Below are 19,420 nucleotides of genomic sequence, written 5' to 3'. Positions count from 1 at the left end.
AATTGTGGCTGCCAATCGATAGACTGATCACCTATCGATCTTTCTTCCCGTCACCGAGCGCAACCCCGACGTCCCCCTTTCCCCGCCGGCTTTGAATTGCAGACGGATTAACTGGCTTGGGCCCCGCCAGCTGGAGCAACTTGTGTGGTTGTTCCGACGACCGGACCACCTGCGTCGTGACTGCAAGCGGCGTGAGTAAAGTTTTTTGCAACCAATAAGTTGTGTCTGCCTCTCCATTCACCAGTCTGCCCTGACGTACGAGCGTAACTCGAGTCGGCCCTGGCCGTCCGAGACAACATCAATCACTACTACTAATATTTTAAATAAAGCTATGATATAGTATATTTGGATTAATTTATGCAGACTATTAATTTAATAGTCTTCCCTTACACTGTCTCTTTTCAGGCTTGTGCTTTGTTTAATTGTATTTCATTACTGCTTTAGTTAGACATATTGATTGCTTTCTTTACTTTGCTGACCGAGCTAGTTGTCACATATGTAAAGGTTCACACTATGGTTACTCAGAAGCAGGCTTTGAGGCCTTCTGCTTAGCCATATTTCTGCAGCTTGGCTTAGGCCTCTTGAAAATGGACAAGGCTGGCAACATACAGCTGCTCCAGGGCTGTCTAATGCTGACAGTGGTTTGTATTCCTACTTGACTGGTTGACTTTAGGGATAGGTCTTTGTTGTCCCAACCTATAGACAGTAAGCCTTGTTTGTCCTTCAAGCAACTGTATACAAGGGTAAGTTCATAAATAGATTTGGAGACCCAAGAACTGGAAGCTGTTCCTAACTGGTGGATGCTTGGGATTTGTGTCCTTGGCATAGTGCAGGAACATGGAAAAAAACCTGATCTAGCTCTAAGCAAGATAACTTGGCCTAGCTGCATTAGTGTGGTACTCTGGTTGGACTAGATAGCTCTGCTGTAAAGCAGTTTATTGCTAGTTGGCCTATCCAGAGTTCCATTTTAATGTAACTATACTACTTCCAGTACCTAAGCTAACTTGTTCTCTGATATCTCTGGATAGCGCTGCTTGTGCCTTGGAGACGCATGTAGTCAGTGGGATTCTATAAAGGCCTTGGGGTCCACTCATGTAGGATTGAGGTCTTAAGTGTTAATAGGGCTCCTTACAGGAGTAAACTATGTTGCATAAGTGCCAGGACCTTAGCATTTCCTCATTTAACTTGGCTCATTAATTGAACAAACATATCAGTACGTGGTAAGCAAAGTTTATAGATGTGGACTGAAGTTGATAGCAATACATGTCAGGCACTGGGGAATGTTACTATAGGCATTTATGTATGCCTATTTCTTTAATAAATACAGTACTTTGAACAGTCTAATAGCATTAAATTGCAAGAGAGCAGATAGTATGTAGCATAAACTGAGGAAAAACATTGTGCTTAGATATTGCAAGGTCATGGTTAAAAATCTGAGCATAAGACTAATGGCCCATAAAAAGCAGCACTAGCAAAGCAGAAAGATATGTTTTTACAGAGAAAATTAACAGTTATTTATCTTTTTGTCTCCAAAATGGAAGAATACAGGGAGATTGTTTAGATGCAGGAGTTAAAGAGAAGGCCCCAAGAATGTGATAGAGAGCAGAGACAAGTCTGAAGTGGGGGAGAGAGAGAAAGAAACAAAGTTCATACATAAGGGCTGTGTCTACACATGCTATTAAGGTGAAACAATAAACTCAGGCACTTAGACACCAGAGTTTATTGCTCTTGGGCACCACCTTTATATATGTGCCCAGGACTGTAGCACATTGAGCCGGGTTGGAGCAGTTCTGGTTGACAGGAGGCCCAGGGGGCCAGCCTCCCAATCTGGGGCTGCTCTGACCTGGCTCAACATGCAGCAGAGGGGCTGGCTGGGGCATGGGGGTGCCCCAGTGAGGGCTAGCCGGCAGGCGGCCCCTGCCCTGAAGCACCCTCGTGCCCCAGCCAGGCCTGTCAGCATTTACATGTGCAGCACTGTGGAGTAAAAAACTCTGCAGCAGGGTACTACTTGTAAATACAAGTACAACCAAGACCTATATTTACAAGTAGTACAACCTGCTGTGGAGTTAATTAGTTTCCTGTGGCCTCATAGGGCCATGTGTAGACACAAGACATGTACTGTGGAGTGAATTAGTCTACTCCGCAATAAATGTCTTGTGTAGATGCGCCCAAGATGGAGAAAGTCCATAGGGGCCCCTGATGCTGATTCTATATTGTATTAGAATTTTTAAGCTTTTAAGTTTCCCTTTTCAGGCCAGTTTTAATGAACTCTAGTTTTATTATAGTCTTATGGGGAAGACAAGTCTGTAAATTGTATTTAAATCATTCTCTTTGCTCCTGTGCTGTTTCAGATACAGGAAGAGGACTATTGACCACAAAAGCTTTTCAGGTTAGTACTTGTGCCTCATGAACAGTAGAAGCAGGTGTAGATTTTCTGGCCCAGAATCAATCTTGTGCCTAAGAAAGCCTAATAGTCCAGAGGCAGTCTGAGAGCATATCTTTTGTACTCTGAGGAGCAGGAAGCAGTTGTCTGTTAAGGAAGTCCCCTTCATAAGCTACAGCAACTCCTGATCCCTCATGCACTTTCCATAAGGGAGAGGAGGTTGATGAAATAACACCTTGTGCTTCAGTTGTTAATAGTCCCTTGGTGCCCAAGGGTGTCCATTAGCAAATACCTCCATCAAAGGGGTCTTCCTGCAGGTCCAGGGGTGTTGTGTCCAGGCCATGTGCCTGCAGTTCTGCCCGCTTGGCTAGTGTAAAGGGCATATCAAGGAGGAGATGTGGTGGAGTGGAGCATAGTCCCTTAAGGGTACTCTTTCCACTGTCTTGAGGAGAGTTTTGGTGCGTAAGAGAATCTAGCTTGAAACGCTTTCCCCTCTGTCAAGGGGAGAGGTGATTCTTGTTAGCCAGTCACCAGTTACCCACAAACTGTTCATCTAACTTTTACTCTGATTTTTTCCCCAAAGGCAGGGGAGTTGATTATTTCATTGCCTGAAAAATGCTTACTCACCACTGCCACTGTCCTTAATAGTTACCTTGGGAAATACATTGCAAGGTAAGTGGAGGAAACGAAGCAGTTCCTTAAGAAGTTTCTCAGTTGATCTTTACTATTCCTCATACATTAGTCATTTTGCTGTTTGAACTGATGTTAAGGTCTTACGTTATACTTGTCTGAGTACTTCCTTTGGTTACAACAAGACTGTTTACACGTGTGAAAACTATTCAGATAGGTAAAGCTTTAAAGCATGGAGCCTCTTATATACCTGGATCTGTACATTACTTGTCCACAATTACTGAACATGCATGTGGTAAGAGAATGAGGACACAAAGCACTAAATGAATGTATTTCAATTTCTTTGAAATTTCAGAACAGAAGCTACTGTAGAATATTGAAGAGTATTTTACATGCTTTAAACAACTTTTACTATTTGAATTCATTTTCACAGCATGCCAGTAAAATTAAAAAAAAATAGAAATAATGAAAAAGACATTTAGAGGTGAACAACAAAGAAGTTTGTCATTGTAATTGTGTGTTAAAATCCCCAGGTTTTGAAAGAATGGTGGTGGTAGGATTTTCTCTCTCACACCTTTGTATTTCTTTTGTGTTTGTTCTATAGATGGAAGCCTCCCCTGTCTCCTTTGATAGTACTTTGTACATTTTTAATAGCAGAGAAACACACTGGGGAAAGATCTCTGTGGAAGCCTTACCTTGACATTCTACCAAAGACATATACCTGTCCTATTTGTTTGGAACAAGAAGTAGTGAAACTTCTTCCTGATCCCTTAAGAAGGAAGGCTCAGGAGCAAAGAACAGCGGTCCAGGAGCTTTACTCCTCTTCCAAGCCTTTCTTCTCTTCCCTGCAGCCTTTGTTAACAGAGAATGTAGAGGCAGTTTTTACCTATGATGCCCTGCTGTGGGCTTGGTGTACCATTAATACAAGAACAGTGTACATGAAACAGCCACAGAAGGAATGCTTCTCTAGAGAGCCAGATATTTATGCACTGGCTCCTTATTTAGATCTGCTCAATCATAGTCCACATGTTCAGGTAAGAACAAGCAAAGATGACATTAATTTGTCAATCGTGTTACGTGATATAGCGCACACATTTTTGTGTCCACTGAGTTGAGAACACAGGGTTTCACTGAGAGGTTGTGCCTGGATTAAAACTGATTAAATACAGGGGAAGCTTACAGCTTTACAGTTTGATACTAACTTTGTGTCTGTCAGCTCTGCTTCTCTCTGCCTCTACAGCAGGGAGGGGAAGGGGGACCATTCCTATAAGCCTGCCTGGAAACACAGGCCCCATTGGGGAGCTATGCTCCACCTGCATATGGCTAGTGGGAATTGGAACTCCCAGGAGCTGTTTGCCAAAAAGTGCAGTGCAGTCTCAGCTTTAAGGTAACTCCACTCCTGTCCCAGAGCCAGGGGTCACAGCCAAGTGGGGGTTCCTCCTTTTTTTTTTTTTTTTATGCCACAAGCCTTTCCGTCTCTCCGCTACTGGTCCAGAATTTCCGTAGGTGTCATAACTGGGTGGATTTTCAAGGAGAGATTTGAGAGAGGCAAGGGGAATTGATGCTTTGGATCCAAGGGAAATCCCATATTTCAGGATGAGAGAAGAAAAAACAAAGATGGTTGCGGGAAGTGGACAGATAATATGCTAAGATTGGCATAATTCTTGTAATGGAGGGTTAAGGGACAATAGAAAAAATAAAGATTGACGAGGAGAGAGGGCTTGGAGACGAGCTTAAGCCTAAAAAGTGGAAGAGGAAAAAGCCAAGGAATATAGAAGGAAGGGAGGGTAATGCCAGCTTTGGCCCTTTGCAAGTGACTATGCAGGGGGTCGGACTCGATGATCTATTGAGGTCCCTTCCTACCCTAACATCTATGAATCTATGTAGCTGCGTATGCATGAGCTTCCATATGCCACGGAAACATACCGTGTTACTTGGAGTATTACAATAAGTAAGATTTTTATGAGTCAAATAGGAATACATTCTCCCTCCCATGGTACCTTTACCTCAGTACACCACTATGTTGGCGCACATGAAACATCTGCAAGTCCCAGGTAGAGGATTGCCTTCAGTATAAGCACTGTGTTGGCCTGTTGTAAGCAGCCCTACACTGCCCTCTCTCAAGGCTCAGCAAAACAGGTATGCCAAGGGCATGGTTTCTGGAATGACTAGTACTTTTGGGTGCAGACCAACCTAAGGGGAGTCCTCAGAAGGATGTTATACACAAGAGCAAACTCTGGCAGGTCTAATTCATCCCAGGGGTCAGACTGGTTCGTGTAACTGCATGGAATCATGGCAGGACATCAGTAAGAGCCATCTTTGACTCTGTGTCCCCTGAGTGGGCCTTTTTTTGCTCTGCTTCTTGGATATGGTATGTGATTTGTAATTCTGGATCTTCAAGTGGCAGTGGTGGCTAGGAGTGCCTTTCACCAACTCCATCTGATGAGAAGGCTGACCCTTTCAGATCTGATCTGACCACCATCAACCATGCCTTTGTAATCTTGAGGGTAGACTATTGCAATGCACTCTATGTGGGGCTGCCCTTGAAAACCATCTGGTGACTGCAGCTGGTGTAGAATGCTGTAGACCTCCTGATGGGAGTGGGTCACCAGGAACGCATAACTCCAGTCTTCTAGTGTCTGCATTAGCTCCCAGTAGTCTTTTGGGCCTAAGAACTGCTTCTGAATTATACATCCCTAAACAGCCTGTAACCTACATACAGAGGGGACTGCCTTCTCCCCTATACCCCATCATGATCCCTAAGCCAGCCAAGAGCAATTTCCTGCAAGTACTATTAGTACACCAAGTTTTCTTGGGAAAAACACATGGGAGGTGATTTCCCATAGCTGCTCATCTCTTGAACTCCCTCCCTCTTGAAGCCCATCAGAGCCTGAACCTGGGCATCTTTCCAAAGGACTGCAAGACCTTACTGTTTAGACAGTCATTTAGAAACCAAAACTAGGCCAAAAATTAGTTAGTGGGTCTCTGCTTTGTTTTGATTTGTTATTTTGCTAGGTGCCCTTTTAAGTTATTTTGTCCCCTTTGCTGTAAGCCACCCTGACCCTTGTTGGGAAGGATGGCATATAAATTGCATAAATAAATAAATAAATAATTTGAGGAGATCTTTCATCTGAGCCCAGCTGGCCTGAAAATAGGCCCTGGGTGTAACAAAGAAAACTCTAATTTTCAATATCAGTTTGCATTGAATGCTAGATGTTTATACCCTTTTATTATGGTACAGTAAAAACAATGAATATTGCTAGTCTTTAGTATTCTAGATGTGGTATTTCTTTTTCTCCCTGACATTAACCCAAATGTCTTTTTTTCTTTCTCAAAGGTGAAAGGCACCTTTAATGAGCAGACGAGATGTTATGAAATTAGGATGGATTCACACTGCAGAAAATATAAAGAAGTGTTTATCTGTTATGGACCTCATGATAACCAGCGACTCCTGCTAGAATATGGATTTATTGCCATTGATAACCCACACAGTAGTGTTTATGTCTCAACAGGTTGGGCTATAGACTAATCTTAGACTTAGGAAACGGAATACTACAGAATGGGGAGCTTAGTTTATTGGCGCTCTATCTTTTCATTTGGAAGGTCTGGGCTACTGTAAATAAGGAGCAGTTAGGAAGCATAAATGGTTCCATTCCACTAGCCTGTGGCCAGTATGAACACTGTAGTTATTTTTAGCAGCATAATAATGTATATGCAAAAATAAAGTAGAATACTGTATTGATTTCATTTTTGCCATTTTGACCACCATCTAATAGAGATTTTTAATGGAAAGTGTTTTTTTCCCCTCCTAAATGACTTTCACTTTTCTGGAATTGTATTTTCATTTAGCATTTAGCATTGCAATTGTGTTTATATTTAGCATTGCAATTAAGCTTGAAATCCTGCCTGCTTTGAAGTTTTGCTGTTGACATCAGTTAAGCCAGGATACCACTTTAAGAACTCAGTTGGTGGCTGGGTGCTCCTTTGAGATGTGAAACACTTGCAATTCGTAGTCAAGTCAAATCTCTATTAAAGCTCTTCAGAGCATGGCAGTGGCTTGTCTTTACATAATGTTCTGTTGGGAAATTATTTATTACTATAGTATGATAAAACACTTAGAAATCAAGTTGGTTGTTTTCCCTGTTAATTGTTTATTGAAACACTTTTAAATATATATTTTTTGCAGATACTCTTCTTAAATGTGTCTTTCCAGGGGACAAGAAGAGGAATACAAAACTTTCCATTCTAAAGGATCATAGCCTTTTGGAGTAAGTATTGGTATGTGTGCATGTTAAAGTTCAGTTTCTTTGCTGAAATAAAGATTACTGCTTTTTTTCTAACTTCAAGAAAATGAGTTGGTCAGATACATATGCATCATCTTTTTTGATTTTGGCAAAGCATTTAAGTGGATAAAAGACAAATGAAACTTAAAAATCAGAGTCAGGGCTCAGCAGAAGGCAGTGGGACCACCTAGTCTTCTGGCTGTGGGAATCAGCAGGGAAAAGGAACAGTTCTTCTGCCCCTTGCCAGCTATATATGGAGATAAGAGGATGCTGCCACTGGGCAAAAGTCTGGCTGTTACTGCTTTCAATGTGATAAGTCTGTAAAGGGCACACAACTATAACCATTGCTTATATGTTCTTCCTTTGGTTAATTTGCATTTTTAGAAACTTGACGTTTGGATGGGATGGGCCATCTTGGAAACTGCTCACAGCTCTCAAGCTGTTGTGTCTTGGAGCAGATGAATTGTAAGTTTCAAATAAACACTCACAGAAGGCCATCATTGTTTAGAAAATCTATGGATCCCAGTATCGTTTTGCCTGTGCCCTTCCAAACTCACTGCAAAGTATAGGGGTTATTGTGTGGTTCCTTTCCCTATAAAATGGACTGGGGATAATTCATCATATAAATATCATCATGGAATCATAGAAAATGAGGGTTGGAAGGGACCTTAGGAGGTCATCTAGTCCAACCCCCTGCTCAAAGCAGAACAATCTCCAACTAGATCATCCCAGCTAAGGCTTTCTCTAGCCGGGTCTTAAAAATGTCCAAGGATGGGGATTCCACCACCTCCTGGGCAATCTGTTCAAGCACTTTACTACCCTCCTAGTGAGAGAGTTTTTCCTAATATCTAGGGATGCACCAATGAAGATTTTCTTGGCTGATACCCATGTCCAGTTATTAACCAGCCATATCGGCTGATACTGATCTGATAGCTTATTGACAGGAATACAGCCTGGCAGCTTGGAGAGCAGCGTCTGGCTGGTAAGTTTGTGGGGAGGCGGTGGGAAGGGAAGGGGCATAGGGAGGCAGATTGAGGCCCCAACAGTGAGCGGGGGAGTGGGTCAGAGTCAGGAGCAGGCGCTGCCCAGCCGGACTGGGACACACGATGGGACACAGGATGGGGCTGCAGGGGGGTGGGGGGAGGGGGAAGCAGCTTCCTGCTGCTATGCCCACCCCTGGTAGAGGTGTGGGAGCCTTGTCCCCCCTGGATTTTTGTGCGGAGTGAGAGTGGGCTGCCTGCTGCTGGCTTGGGGCCAGGAGCTGCGTAGGCCTCTTCCTGGTGGGGGCTGGGTCAGGGTTGCGCTCGGGGCAGGCAGGGGTGGGGTGGGTGGTGGCATTGGGAGGGGGGCTACGGGATGGGCTACAGCCACCCCAAAATTCATCATAGCCCCCGCTGACAGCATCACCGCCACCCACCCTGCCCCTGTATGCCCTGTGCGCAGCCCTCACTGTGGGGGCCTCGATCTGTCCCCCCGCAACACCCCTTCCCTCCCCCACACTCTTTGCTCCCCACAGACTTACCAGCTGGATGCTGCTCTCCATGCTGCCAGGCTACATTCCTGGCCACATGCATGCTGTGGCTGTGCACATACATGCAGCATTTATCAGTAACATTATCGGCTACACTGGCCAAAAATGGCCAATTGCCAATAATGTTAATTTTTCTTTTATCAGTGCCAATCAGATATACAACTAATATATCGGTCAACCTCTACTAATATTAACCTAAACTTCCCTTGCTGCAACCTCAGACCATTGCTCTTTGTTGTCTTGATTGCACAAACAACTATGGTGGCTGGCTTTGTAAATTTGTAAACAATAAGTATTCTGTTGTCCTACTCTCCCTGCTCCAAGAACTGGTTCTTACTTTAATGTTGGGTGTTTTGCAGCCTGTTAGTTTGACTGGTCTCATGAACTGTGTCCCCACATTGATTTCTCTGAAGAGAATATTTAGGGACTACTGTTGACATTTCTAGACCCAATTTATTGCTGAAGTTCAAGGGTTCAAGTCCAGTGACATCAGTGCTGTGCACTTAATCCTAACAATGGATTTGGGGTTCAGAATCTGATATTGATTGAAAATGACTAAATGAGTTGTACCCTGTATAAAATATGCCTTTAAATATCCTTTTCATTTTAATTTGACTCCCCATTTTTGCTGAGGATCCAGCTTGCCATGACATGGAGAGCCATCAATCCAACATACCACTAAATGTCTGTATGTTCTACTCACATTCTCCAGCTGTGTCCATCAACATGTATCTGAGTGCTAAAGGACTGTTTTTATGTGTGCTATATTTGATCTTCTATTATCTGGGTTCTTTTTTTCCTGGCTGTTCAGTTTATTGTCCAGATGAGGAATGCAACAAATGACCACCTGTTCAAATATTTTGGTTTTAGTACTTGCTGGAAGAGAGTGCTACTCGGTGATGTGATTTCATCTGGAAATGAAGCGAAGGCTTTGAAACTAGCAACAAAAATATGTTTTTCTATAACAGAGGAGACACAGCATGTCCTTCATCAGGTAACTTGCTTAGAAGAAGGCAGTGGTCCAGATTTTCCTCTCAGTTTCCCATGCATAAATTGGTAGTAGCACTGCTAAACTGAGTTGGATTTAAGTTGCAGTTTGGTTACAGGCAGCAGTATGATAATATAGTTACCAGATCATTTGTCAGGCATTAGCTAATTACTGCTTATCTAATAGAAAGAGGGTGTCATTCTCTTTTCATTGCCAGTGGGGCTCATGCATAATATATTCCAGATTTACATCAGTATAATAGAGATCAAAATTTGGTTCAATTAGAGTGCCTGAAACAACTGGATCTTTTGAGATCTTAACCTTTGGGAGCAGGGGAGGATTGACACTCTTTGGGAGTTAAATGCAAAATGGATTTTAAATTGATGGGAAGGATATTTAAAAACATAAAGGGGCTCAGGGATGTAAGTGGACTTTACGTTAGGCGCACCTGGAAATTAGTATAAGGTGGCAAAAAAAAGTGAGCATTGAATTAATTGGAGTGAATCTGGACTGACACTTTCGTAACTGAGATCACAGAATTGCTCATCATTTGAAATTCCTTTTTTTAAAACTTGCAGCAATATTATTGGGAGGGTGCATGTGTGTGTGAATGTGTGTGCACACATAGGCATGCACATATATATGTATATATATAGTAAAACTGCATATATATATATATAGTAAAATCAAGTGACTGCCCTGCTTAAATGACTATAAAGGAAAAGGGCAATGAAATGACAAGGAAAATAAGCATATGCATTTGGTACAAGCAGTTCATAGCCCTCATAGTGCAGGTACAATATCTCAAGCCTACAGTTGTTGAACTGGAAGAGCAGGGGGCAAGGAACTGTTTGTAAACATGACTTACAGGGACATTTGAGAGTGTGAGTACCCCAGCCCTGACTTCCTTGACCTTCCTATTTGGAAATTACCTTATTCCCCTCATATAACGCACCCCCAAATATAAACACACCCTATTTTTAGAGGGTCCTAAGAAGGAAAAAAATCTTATTTTGAAGTACAGATACCTGTATGGAGACTCACTTGTAGGTGTGAAGGTGGTGAATATAATGAGATGCTTTAGATGGACTTCTGGGGAAGAGCCTTTGGTCATAGTACGTGTTGGTACTGGCAACCTCTGGACATAGAATATAAAGGGGAGAGGTTCTGGAAATGAAATTTCTACAGCTAAATAGGTGGAATTCTTAGATCCCAGGCCTCAGTGATAGTTTTCCCTGCAATGCTTCTAGTTCCAGACATAGATCCAATTAAGCAAAGGGATCTTCTGGGTTTCCATGTCCGTTTGAGAAGATAGTACAGACCAGAGGAAATTTTAGTTTCTTTGGCTTTTGGGTACATTTTGGAAAAGCAAGACACAAACTGAAGCGGGTAGCTGAACCTTATACCAAATGGAACCTTTCTTGTTATGGAAAATAACAAGGTATGTGTTTAACTGAAGTGTGAGTCAGACAGAGACAGCTGTCCGTGATGCTGGGAACAGAGAAGTACCTTCACAGCCAATCATGGAGAGGCTGGAAACAACAGCTAGAACAACTAGGACAGGGAAAGGATAGAAGCACAGAGACAGAGTCTGTAAAATCAGCAGTATGTCAGATCAAAGAGTTAAATAAAAACAGATTCCCAGTCAGGAATAACATCTGAAATGTGTGTTTATAAGTGCAAGAAGTTCATAAGTAGAAACAGATGATTTAGAATGCTGAACTGTGGACAAGGACTTGGAAATAATAGGCATTACAGAAACAGAGTAGAATAATGTAGTGGGATGTTGTAATGACTCTTACAAACTGTAATGGAATGACTGGCTAGGTTGAACGGGTGCGATAGGGTAGTACTGTTACTAAAGGATTCCATAGTGTCCAGTGAGATTATAATTCTGAGTGGAGAGTACCACACAGTGGAATCTGCACAGGTCTAAATTCCAAGCTGTAAGAATGTGAATATAAAAATGTAGATCAAGAAAAGAAAATGTGTTCAAAAGTTTGAGAGCGCACAAAAGTGCAGCAGTCTAGTAAAATGCTGATAATGGGGGACTTCAGAAATACAGGTCCAGGTAGACACTGTTGAAAAGGCCTAAAGAGATAAAGTGATAAGTTCTTGTTTCTTAACACTGCCATCTTAAATCACTGCTTTTTTCATTAGCAAATTCTAGATCAAAGAGGAGGGGAGGCCATTGCCACAGCCTTACTCAGTACACAAGATCTAATTAAAAAAGTAGCTCTACCACTAAGGAAAGGTGACTGCAACACAATTTAGCTCACTACCTCAGATTTATGTCAGTGGTGATCTACTGTTTGTCTGCTTACAGGAGGAATCTTAAGCATCTTTCACAAAGTTCTTGGTGTGGTTGCTGTTGAACTAGATGGGCCTTAGGGTCTGATTCAGTAAGGCACTGACTTGAAATAAGTACATTTGTTCCCTAACCTAGTCTTAGCCTTTGTTTCCTGTCTGTGTTATGGATTTTGTGTGAACACTTTTTCACTTTGCTGCTAACTCTGTTGTCTTGGTAAGACAAAATGTACAGTATGTTCATGATGCAAAATTTTACCTCTGGCACAAATTAACTTGTGAGAAGCATCTGTTCATGTACACACCCTGTTAATCATCTTATTCTTTGAAATAAAACCTTCTCACTTATTTTACATATTTCAGATTTCTCATTTGAAAAAGGATAACGTAAATCTTGAAGCCCAGCTGGCTTTGATAAAGGGACTGCGCCTGGAAGACCTAAGGATCTTGCAAAAGTCAGCAGAGATTCTGTCCAACTTGAATGCTACAGCCACTTGACTGCTTGAGAAAGTTGTTCATGTCTGTTACAACTCAGTGGATCTCACTGGCCAGGAGCTACAGGCCTGCCTGACTCAGACACCATAAATGACCAGTAACTGCAAAATAATAATGTTAAATTATGGTGAAAATGTGTCCAGCTTTGTTTACATGTATTCATACCAGATATGGGATCATATTTTGTACTGGATCACCTAAGAAATACATCATGGAACAGGAGTCGGCAACATATGGCCTGTGGGCTAGATCTGGCCTACAGAATCTTTGGACCCAGCTGGCAGATGTGGGGCTTCAGTAACATTCAGTGGTCAGGAGCACTGGCTATAGGCTCTGTGCCTGTGCTGTTGTGGGGACCAGCAGTGGCAGCTGCAGAGTCCTAGCGCCTGTCTTCCTCCAATTTGGAGTGGGTCATTTTGGCCCTTAGTCAGAAAAGGTTGCCTACTTCTGGCATAGATAATGCAGCTGAAGGGAAAGGGGGACAAACTTATCTTTCTGTCTCTGAGTCATTCAGATTCGGGAGGATCAGTGTTTGGAACTTTCCACTGCCTATGGACTGTATGGGAGCCCAGTATCTCTCTCTGGGCCCTCCAGCTTACTAATGACCTCTTTAACTTTCCTGCCATGCCTTGATCTTACTTATAAGTTTAGGAAACTGCCATATCTAGTCTTCATCCTCTCAGGTACTGATACTGGCTCCTGCACACTTATGTAGGCATCCTTTTTGTCTCTCCTGTTAAGGGGTGCCTGCTTGAATCCTCCCACAATAGAGGTGACTAGCAGGACCTCTCACACCCTGCAATTTTACCACTCTTGTATGGTCCCAGTGAGTCTTTCTTATTTTCATATTCCCCCTTAGACACTCCGTGAAGGATCAGTCCATTGGTTCCCTGGGAGCTCTGCAATTTCTCTCAGCCCTACAGGGGTGTGTCCTTAGGTTGAAGGAGCTGTCTGTTCCTCCCATAGGCAATGCTGTGCTCAAAGTCCATGAGCCCCACATTTAAAGCAATGTCCATGGGTGGAGGGGACCTCTATCTCTGGGGTTGTCCTGACCTTCTCTCTGTGGGCCTTACTTTCTGTTGGACTGAGTCCTTGGTCAACCTTCCCCAGCTTCCTTAAGTGTTCCCTTCTAACCGTGTCCTGATCCACTGAAAAATCTTCAGCGAGCTACACCACTTCTTCCAGTGTTATGAGGCAGTGTCTCCTCACCCAGTCTCTACCCCCAGTCTCTAAATCCCACAGTATTTGTTCTAATACTGTCTTCTCCACTACTTCCTTGGCTGTTCCTACATCTAGGTGATGTCCATAGGGTCTAACTCTATGCTTGGGGTTAGTGACGCATCTGGTCTTTCTAGTCTCTAAATTGCTGGCATTGTGACTCTTGCTATGCCTCTTTAACATAGTACAACCTGTTTAACTATTTCATAGTTGTGAACCTCCTCTTATGTCAGGACCTCATAGGCTTGGCCTTCACTTATTAAGAGTGTGCCTGATCATAGTTGGGGGTTGGACTAGATGACCTTTTGAGGTTCCTTCCAACCCCGATTTTCTATGATTTTATGGTGTCCATGATTCCTTATCCCACCCTGTTCCCTCAGCTGTCCTTTCAATGGCTTCCTGGTAGGCCTCTGGCCCTCACCTGTCATCTTTTCTACTTTGATGCTGTAATTCCTTCATGAGTCTTTTTCCCACCCCTGCAATGAAGAGGTTAACTACTAGCTTGTGTTGGTGCATTGCCAAACTTACTGAACTTCCTTTCTTGTAGCCCTGCAGTTTACAGCCCATAGCACTGCAACTTACTGCCTTGTGGCATGCACTTGCCCTCTTCTAAGTAACATGATTAGGGCCGCTGTTACATTCCCACATTGCTTTGGAGCAATGGATGGAACTGTATTGCTATTCTATGGGTCAGGCCTGCTTGGCCATCATGGCAGGCTCCCTTGTCCGGAAAGACTCATCGTAGTAGCATCTGTAGGAACTTGTGCCTCTTATATTTACTTGTGAAGAATGTTAGAATAGGTCCCAGGATGTTAATGGCTTTTGATAGTCTCCCTTCATTGTGGGAGAATCCACTTATCCTCAACTTCCTTGGTTAATGAAACCTTTTATCAGTCACTTAGACTATAGAAAGGTATGATGTAACTATCACCTAAGCAGCTGCAGGATGATACAGGAGCATGCATTTAGAGGACTGATAGGGCAGTGACGTGGTTTCACATCAAGGATAGAACACCACCAGTTGTTATGCTTGTGAACTATTTTGAGAGAGCCTCACTGAGTGTTGGGAGGCTAACATGCAGAGATTTTCAGAATTTCACAAGCAGCCTGAGAGAAGCTGCCTTCAAAAGGGCAGGGCTGCCTTCTGCTCCCACTTGGAGGCTAGTCCCTGTCCTCAAGGGACACGTCTCTATAAGTGGGAATGTGCATTTCCCTGGGGTTGTGCCACTGCTAGTTGTCCCCAGGGAACACCCCTGCATGCTTGCGTGGCAAATTGCCCCAGGTGGGGCAAGGGGAGGCTAGGGCCAGCACCTGGTTTGGCCTCAGCAGCCTGACCTGGGGTCCTGGGTGTCTTCTGGGGCTGCAGCGGCAGCAGTCCAGGCACACAGAGCTTGGCTGGCAACTGGAGCATGGCTCTGGTTGGCCACGCTCTGGTTTTGGGCAGCGCACGCTGTAGCCACGTGTGGTGCCCTGCTTTTCTTTGGCAATATATATTTTTGACACTGGGATTTCCTGGTGTCGAAAAACCCCACTGCTGCAAATTAGCAGCACAGTGAATGCATGCACATGTGGCTTGTGGCACTGCAGGCAGGTTTGTGGCACTGCAAATCGCACATGCACGCTTGTGGGACATGCCCATGAGGACTAACTTTTGTGTTTTAACTTGCATCTGACTGAACCTGAGTTTAGAACACTTTCTTCATGTCTTGTGTATCCAATCTGTGGAGTGGTTTTATAGATTTTTATATATTTATGACATTTTTACAGATGTTTTTATATGGAAGGATCTTGGTTCTTCATTACATTATTAGTCACAATTCAACAAAAGCATTTATTTAAAAATGTAAACAAAAATGAATTGTATATAACTATGTGGAAGTAGAAACAATTGCAAACTCTGTCATGTAAAAAAAACAGTACTTAAAAGCAGTGCAAGAGTATAAACTTATCAAGAACATGGAGTTTATCAAAGAGTGGAAGTGAGTGCATGTTTTGGCCTCGCAGCTCTAATTGCTAGATTCCAGCCACAGGTGGCATGGACAGAGGTAGGGACACACACACACACACACACACACACACACACACACACACAAGAAGTAGGGACACACACGTACAGACACACGCCCTAAACAGTATCAAACAGTGTCATGGTTTTTGGCTGGCTGCTTGTTATATTGCACTTCTATATTCATGGCAAACTTCAATGGAGCCATGTTCGGGGCCCTACTCAGCGCTGGGTGGGACCCTGTGCTCTGCCCTGCAGCTAATGGGTTAAGAAAATTGAGCTCTTCCTGTGCACTAAATGTTTTCCTTAACAATAAATGGTCTCTCCAGAAGGGGAACACTCCATGATGTCTTGTACAGGAGCCATGGACACTTACATTTGCCTAAGACAGTTGTTCTGAATGTTTTTAGACTTCATAATTTTTGTGAAATGAACAGCACCTTATTTAAAAAATGAATTCATTTATTACAGTTCTTATTTACTTCCTTGCACAAGGGTTGGGCAATGGGGGAGGGGCAGGAGTAGAAGAGTAGCAGCTGGAGAGGGTGAGGGTCTGCACTTAATCGCCTTGCACTGCACCATATCCATAAAAGAATTTCATGGCACCCAGATTGAGAATCACTTGCCTAGTGGTTAAAGCAGTCAGCTACTAGGGGCCTGGCTACTAGGTCTTCTTCAGCATAAGGGGACTCAAACCCATGTCTACTAAAAGAGTGTCCCTACTAGATTAGAGTAGGGGTGCTTAACCTCCAACCCGCAGACCAGATCTGGCCCCTGGCATCATGTCATTCAGCCTGTAGGGCTTCCCATAGGGGAACAGTGGTGGCATTGATTGCTGCTCCTCTGCTGCCAAATTTTTGGATCTGAGGAGTCCCATGGGCCAGATTGCATGGCCTTGCATGCTAAATTGGGCATGAAGGGCAGCATGGAGTCTAATCCCAGTATATGAGGCCAGGTGGAGGCAGCATGGAGTCTGATCCTGGTGCATGAGGTCAGGCAGGATCAGCATGGAGTGCCAGGGCCCAAAGCTAGCATATGGGACCCTATCTTTGGGTGGGGGTGGTGTAGGCCCTATCTGCGTGTACAGGGGCTAGCCAAAGCCATATGGGGCCTGATCTGGGTGTTTGGGGCTCAATCCAGCCTTCAGACCAGCTCTATGCCCCTCTTCAGGCCGGTGGGGCCAAAAGGTTGAGCTCCACTGGGCTGGAGGACTCCCATGGAAGTTGTGCTATTGTGTAGTCAAGAATGCAAGATTTATGAGGCCAGAGAGAGATTAAGCAATAGGGAATATAGCTCTAAGGGTGAGAGCAGTTCCCTGCACTGGGTGAGCCCTGGATTCTGGTCCATATTCTTTACGTTTTAGCTAATGTTTCTGTAATCTGAAGCTGACTTCTGCAGTGAAAAGGGATGCATCGTTCTGCACATCTGCTTGCTCTGGGTGTTTAGCATAGTTGGCAAACTTCAGTGATAGCAATATATTTATGACTTTTTTCCTTCTATCATCAATGTAGGAGTAATTTAGCTTGAGGAATCTAGATTCCATTTTGGCTGGTTAGTCAACGGACCCATTAACAAAGTCCCCCCTGTGTGCCATCAGTTACATCTGTGCAGTCACAGTCAAGTATATGGGTCTGCACAGATGTAAAAGGGAGCACACTCTTTATTGCAGGTATAAGAAGTGAAGTCAGAAGAAACCCTACTTGATTTTCAGATCCCCAGGTTAGTTTGTAGGGCTGGCACTTTTGGAAGGGGAGCTGGGGAGGGGACGTATTTTTAGGCAGTTGGGTTAATGCAAGCTGGAGTCACTGAAAAATGATAAGCATAAAACTGCAAGCTGCCATCTTTACTGAGTCACTTTTCACAGTATAATTCTACTTTAAAGTGAATATCATATGGATTTCTTTCCTTTGATCTCTTCCAGAGAGTAGCTTCTAATTTCCAGATTTCTTCAGTTGTAACATGTAGAAATCATTTATCATTGCTTAGTGCTTTTAGAGCTGACTGTTCAGGACAGTATCAGGTAATTTCAACTCCTGAGGCCCATTAATAAAAGTTTTTAAATATGCTATGAAAACATTTTCAAGATGATACTCTCTAAGGAAGAGCTCTTTAAATGATAGCTCAGGGGAGATCTTGATCCTCAGAAGAAGACTCCCTGAGAATATAATATGTTTTTGAAGAAGGTCTCTACCACAATGTGAATTTGAAGTGATTGTAAGCTCTCTCTCTGAGGGAGATGATAAACAGTTGGGTGGTAGGAGAGGCTGGCAAAAAACCTGTCTGGTTTATTTCATTACACACAAATCTTGAACTACATTTATGCAAATGTGGCCTCATTTTCACATGCGGTAGGGCCAATATTTGGTTTTTCAGAAAAAATCCTGTGAAATGTATACTGTTTTATGGTTTCAATGCAAAGCCAGGAGAATCTTGGCAGTTTTGGAAGGACTTTTACTATAAAGTTAAAAGTGTATTAATTTTCAAAATGAAAAGCCAAACTTGGATTATGTGAATCTAAACAAACTGGTTATGTCTACATAAGATGCTACATTGCCATAGCAACGTGCTATGGTGACGTAGCAACAGCAGGTACAAACTGTGATGCTAATGCTAGGTTGCCGTAGTGATGAGCTACCGCTCTATAGCGAATCACTATGGGAACGCAGCTGCTAAAAATAACCGTGCACCACTGGGATGGCGGCACATAGTTTAGTACTTCCTAAAACAAGTATACACCCACCGAAATGGAAAGAAACAATCACATAGTTCCAATAATTTTTAACTTGAATAATCTTGAGGACATCTAAATCCTAGAACTCAGTTTTACACTTCTTAATGTGTAAGTAGCAATTTAATGCAAAATACACATTCTTGTATTTGTGTTTGGCTGCTACCATACTACCTTGGTACAAACCCAAAGATGTTACCAAAACAACTTTATTGACTGACTTAAATAAAACTAGTGCAATTTCAATAATGCCCACTAGATGAAGCTAGTGTACTGCTGCAAAGAGAGAAAGTTACAGTGTATCTACATATCATTATTACCCTACCTCTTACATTTTTTTAATGGGGAAGAAGGCCCTCTTTTCAGCAGGCAATGTCTGTGATTTGATTTTCATAGTTTAGGAAACGGCACTCCATTGCTATTAGGATAAAATTACAAAGTTATATCCTACTCCTTTGCATTTAGAGTAAGACATAGCAAAGTTTCTTGAAGGAATGTTATTCCTCGCTGCATTCTTCCATCTTCTTTTGGTCTGTCTTTTGTAGTAGCCCCTCCGAGTCTCCTTTCTTAGATATTCCAATGCAAGACACCAACTCTTGGCCCAGTTTATCTTTCTTAACATTATTTAGCCTCATTCATTAAGGTGCAATTGAGAGCTGTCCACTTAAATTGTCTCCACATATTAGGGGCCTGATTCTCTTCTTATCTATACCAGTTTCAGACTGATGTAGTTTTATTGATATCACTGGGATGATTTCCCGCTTGCTGGGGCTGACAAGCAGAGAAACTGGGAGCTTGCATCTCACTGAAAACTCAGTGTTCTCTTTCGTTCTCATAAAAAGTTGCAGGTAT

General features: G+C 43.0%; 1 protein-coding gene across 3 annotated transcripts in view; it reads left to right on the top strand.

The window, feature by feature from the left end:
• SETD4 (SET domain containing 4) overlaps positions 1 to 15,801 on the top strand; it is a 24,892-nt gene extending 9,091 nt beyond the window's left edge. For all 3 annotated transcript variants that reach the window (XM_025206540.1, XM_014520850.2, XM_006025708.3), the window contains exons 4-11: positions 2,352 to 2,389; positions 2,967 to 3,055; positions 3,618 to 4,047; positions 6,351 to 6,525; positions 7,200 to 7,281; positions 7,681 to 7,761; positions 9,698 to 9,821; positions 12,486 to 15,801. In XM_025206540.1, coding sequence (XP_025062325.1) covers positions 2,352 to 2,389; positions 2,967 to 3,055; positions 3,618 to 4,047; positions 6,351 to 6,525; positions 7,200 to 7,281; positions 7,681 to 7,761; positions 9,698 to 9,821; positions 12,486 to 12,620 — 1,154 coding nt within the window. In that variant the 3' untranslated portion in view covers positions 12,621 to 15,801. The remainder of the gene's footprint in view (positions 1 to 2,351; positions 2,390 to 2,966; positions 3,056 to 3,617; positions 4,048 to 6,350; positions 6,526 to 7,199; positions 7,282 to 7,680; positions 7,762 to 9,697; positions 9,822 to 12,485) is intronic.
• Positions 15,802 to 19,420: the final 3,619 nt, after the last annotated feature.

The sequence above is a fragment of the Alligator sinensis genome, unplaced genomic scaffold (genome assembly GCF_000455745.1).
Source record: "Alligator sinensis unplaced genomic scaffold, ASM45574v1 scaffold966_1, whole genome shotgun sequence".
In the NCBI taxonomy this organism is placed as follows: domain Eukaryota; kingdom Metazoa; phylum Chordata; order Crocodylia; family Alligatoridae; genus Alligator; species Alligator sinensis.
This window is presented reverse-complemented; position numbering and strand designations above follow the sequence as displayed.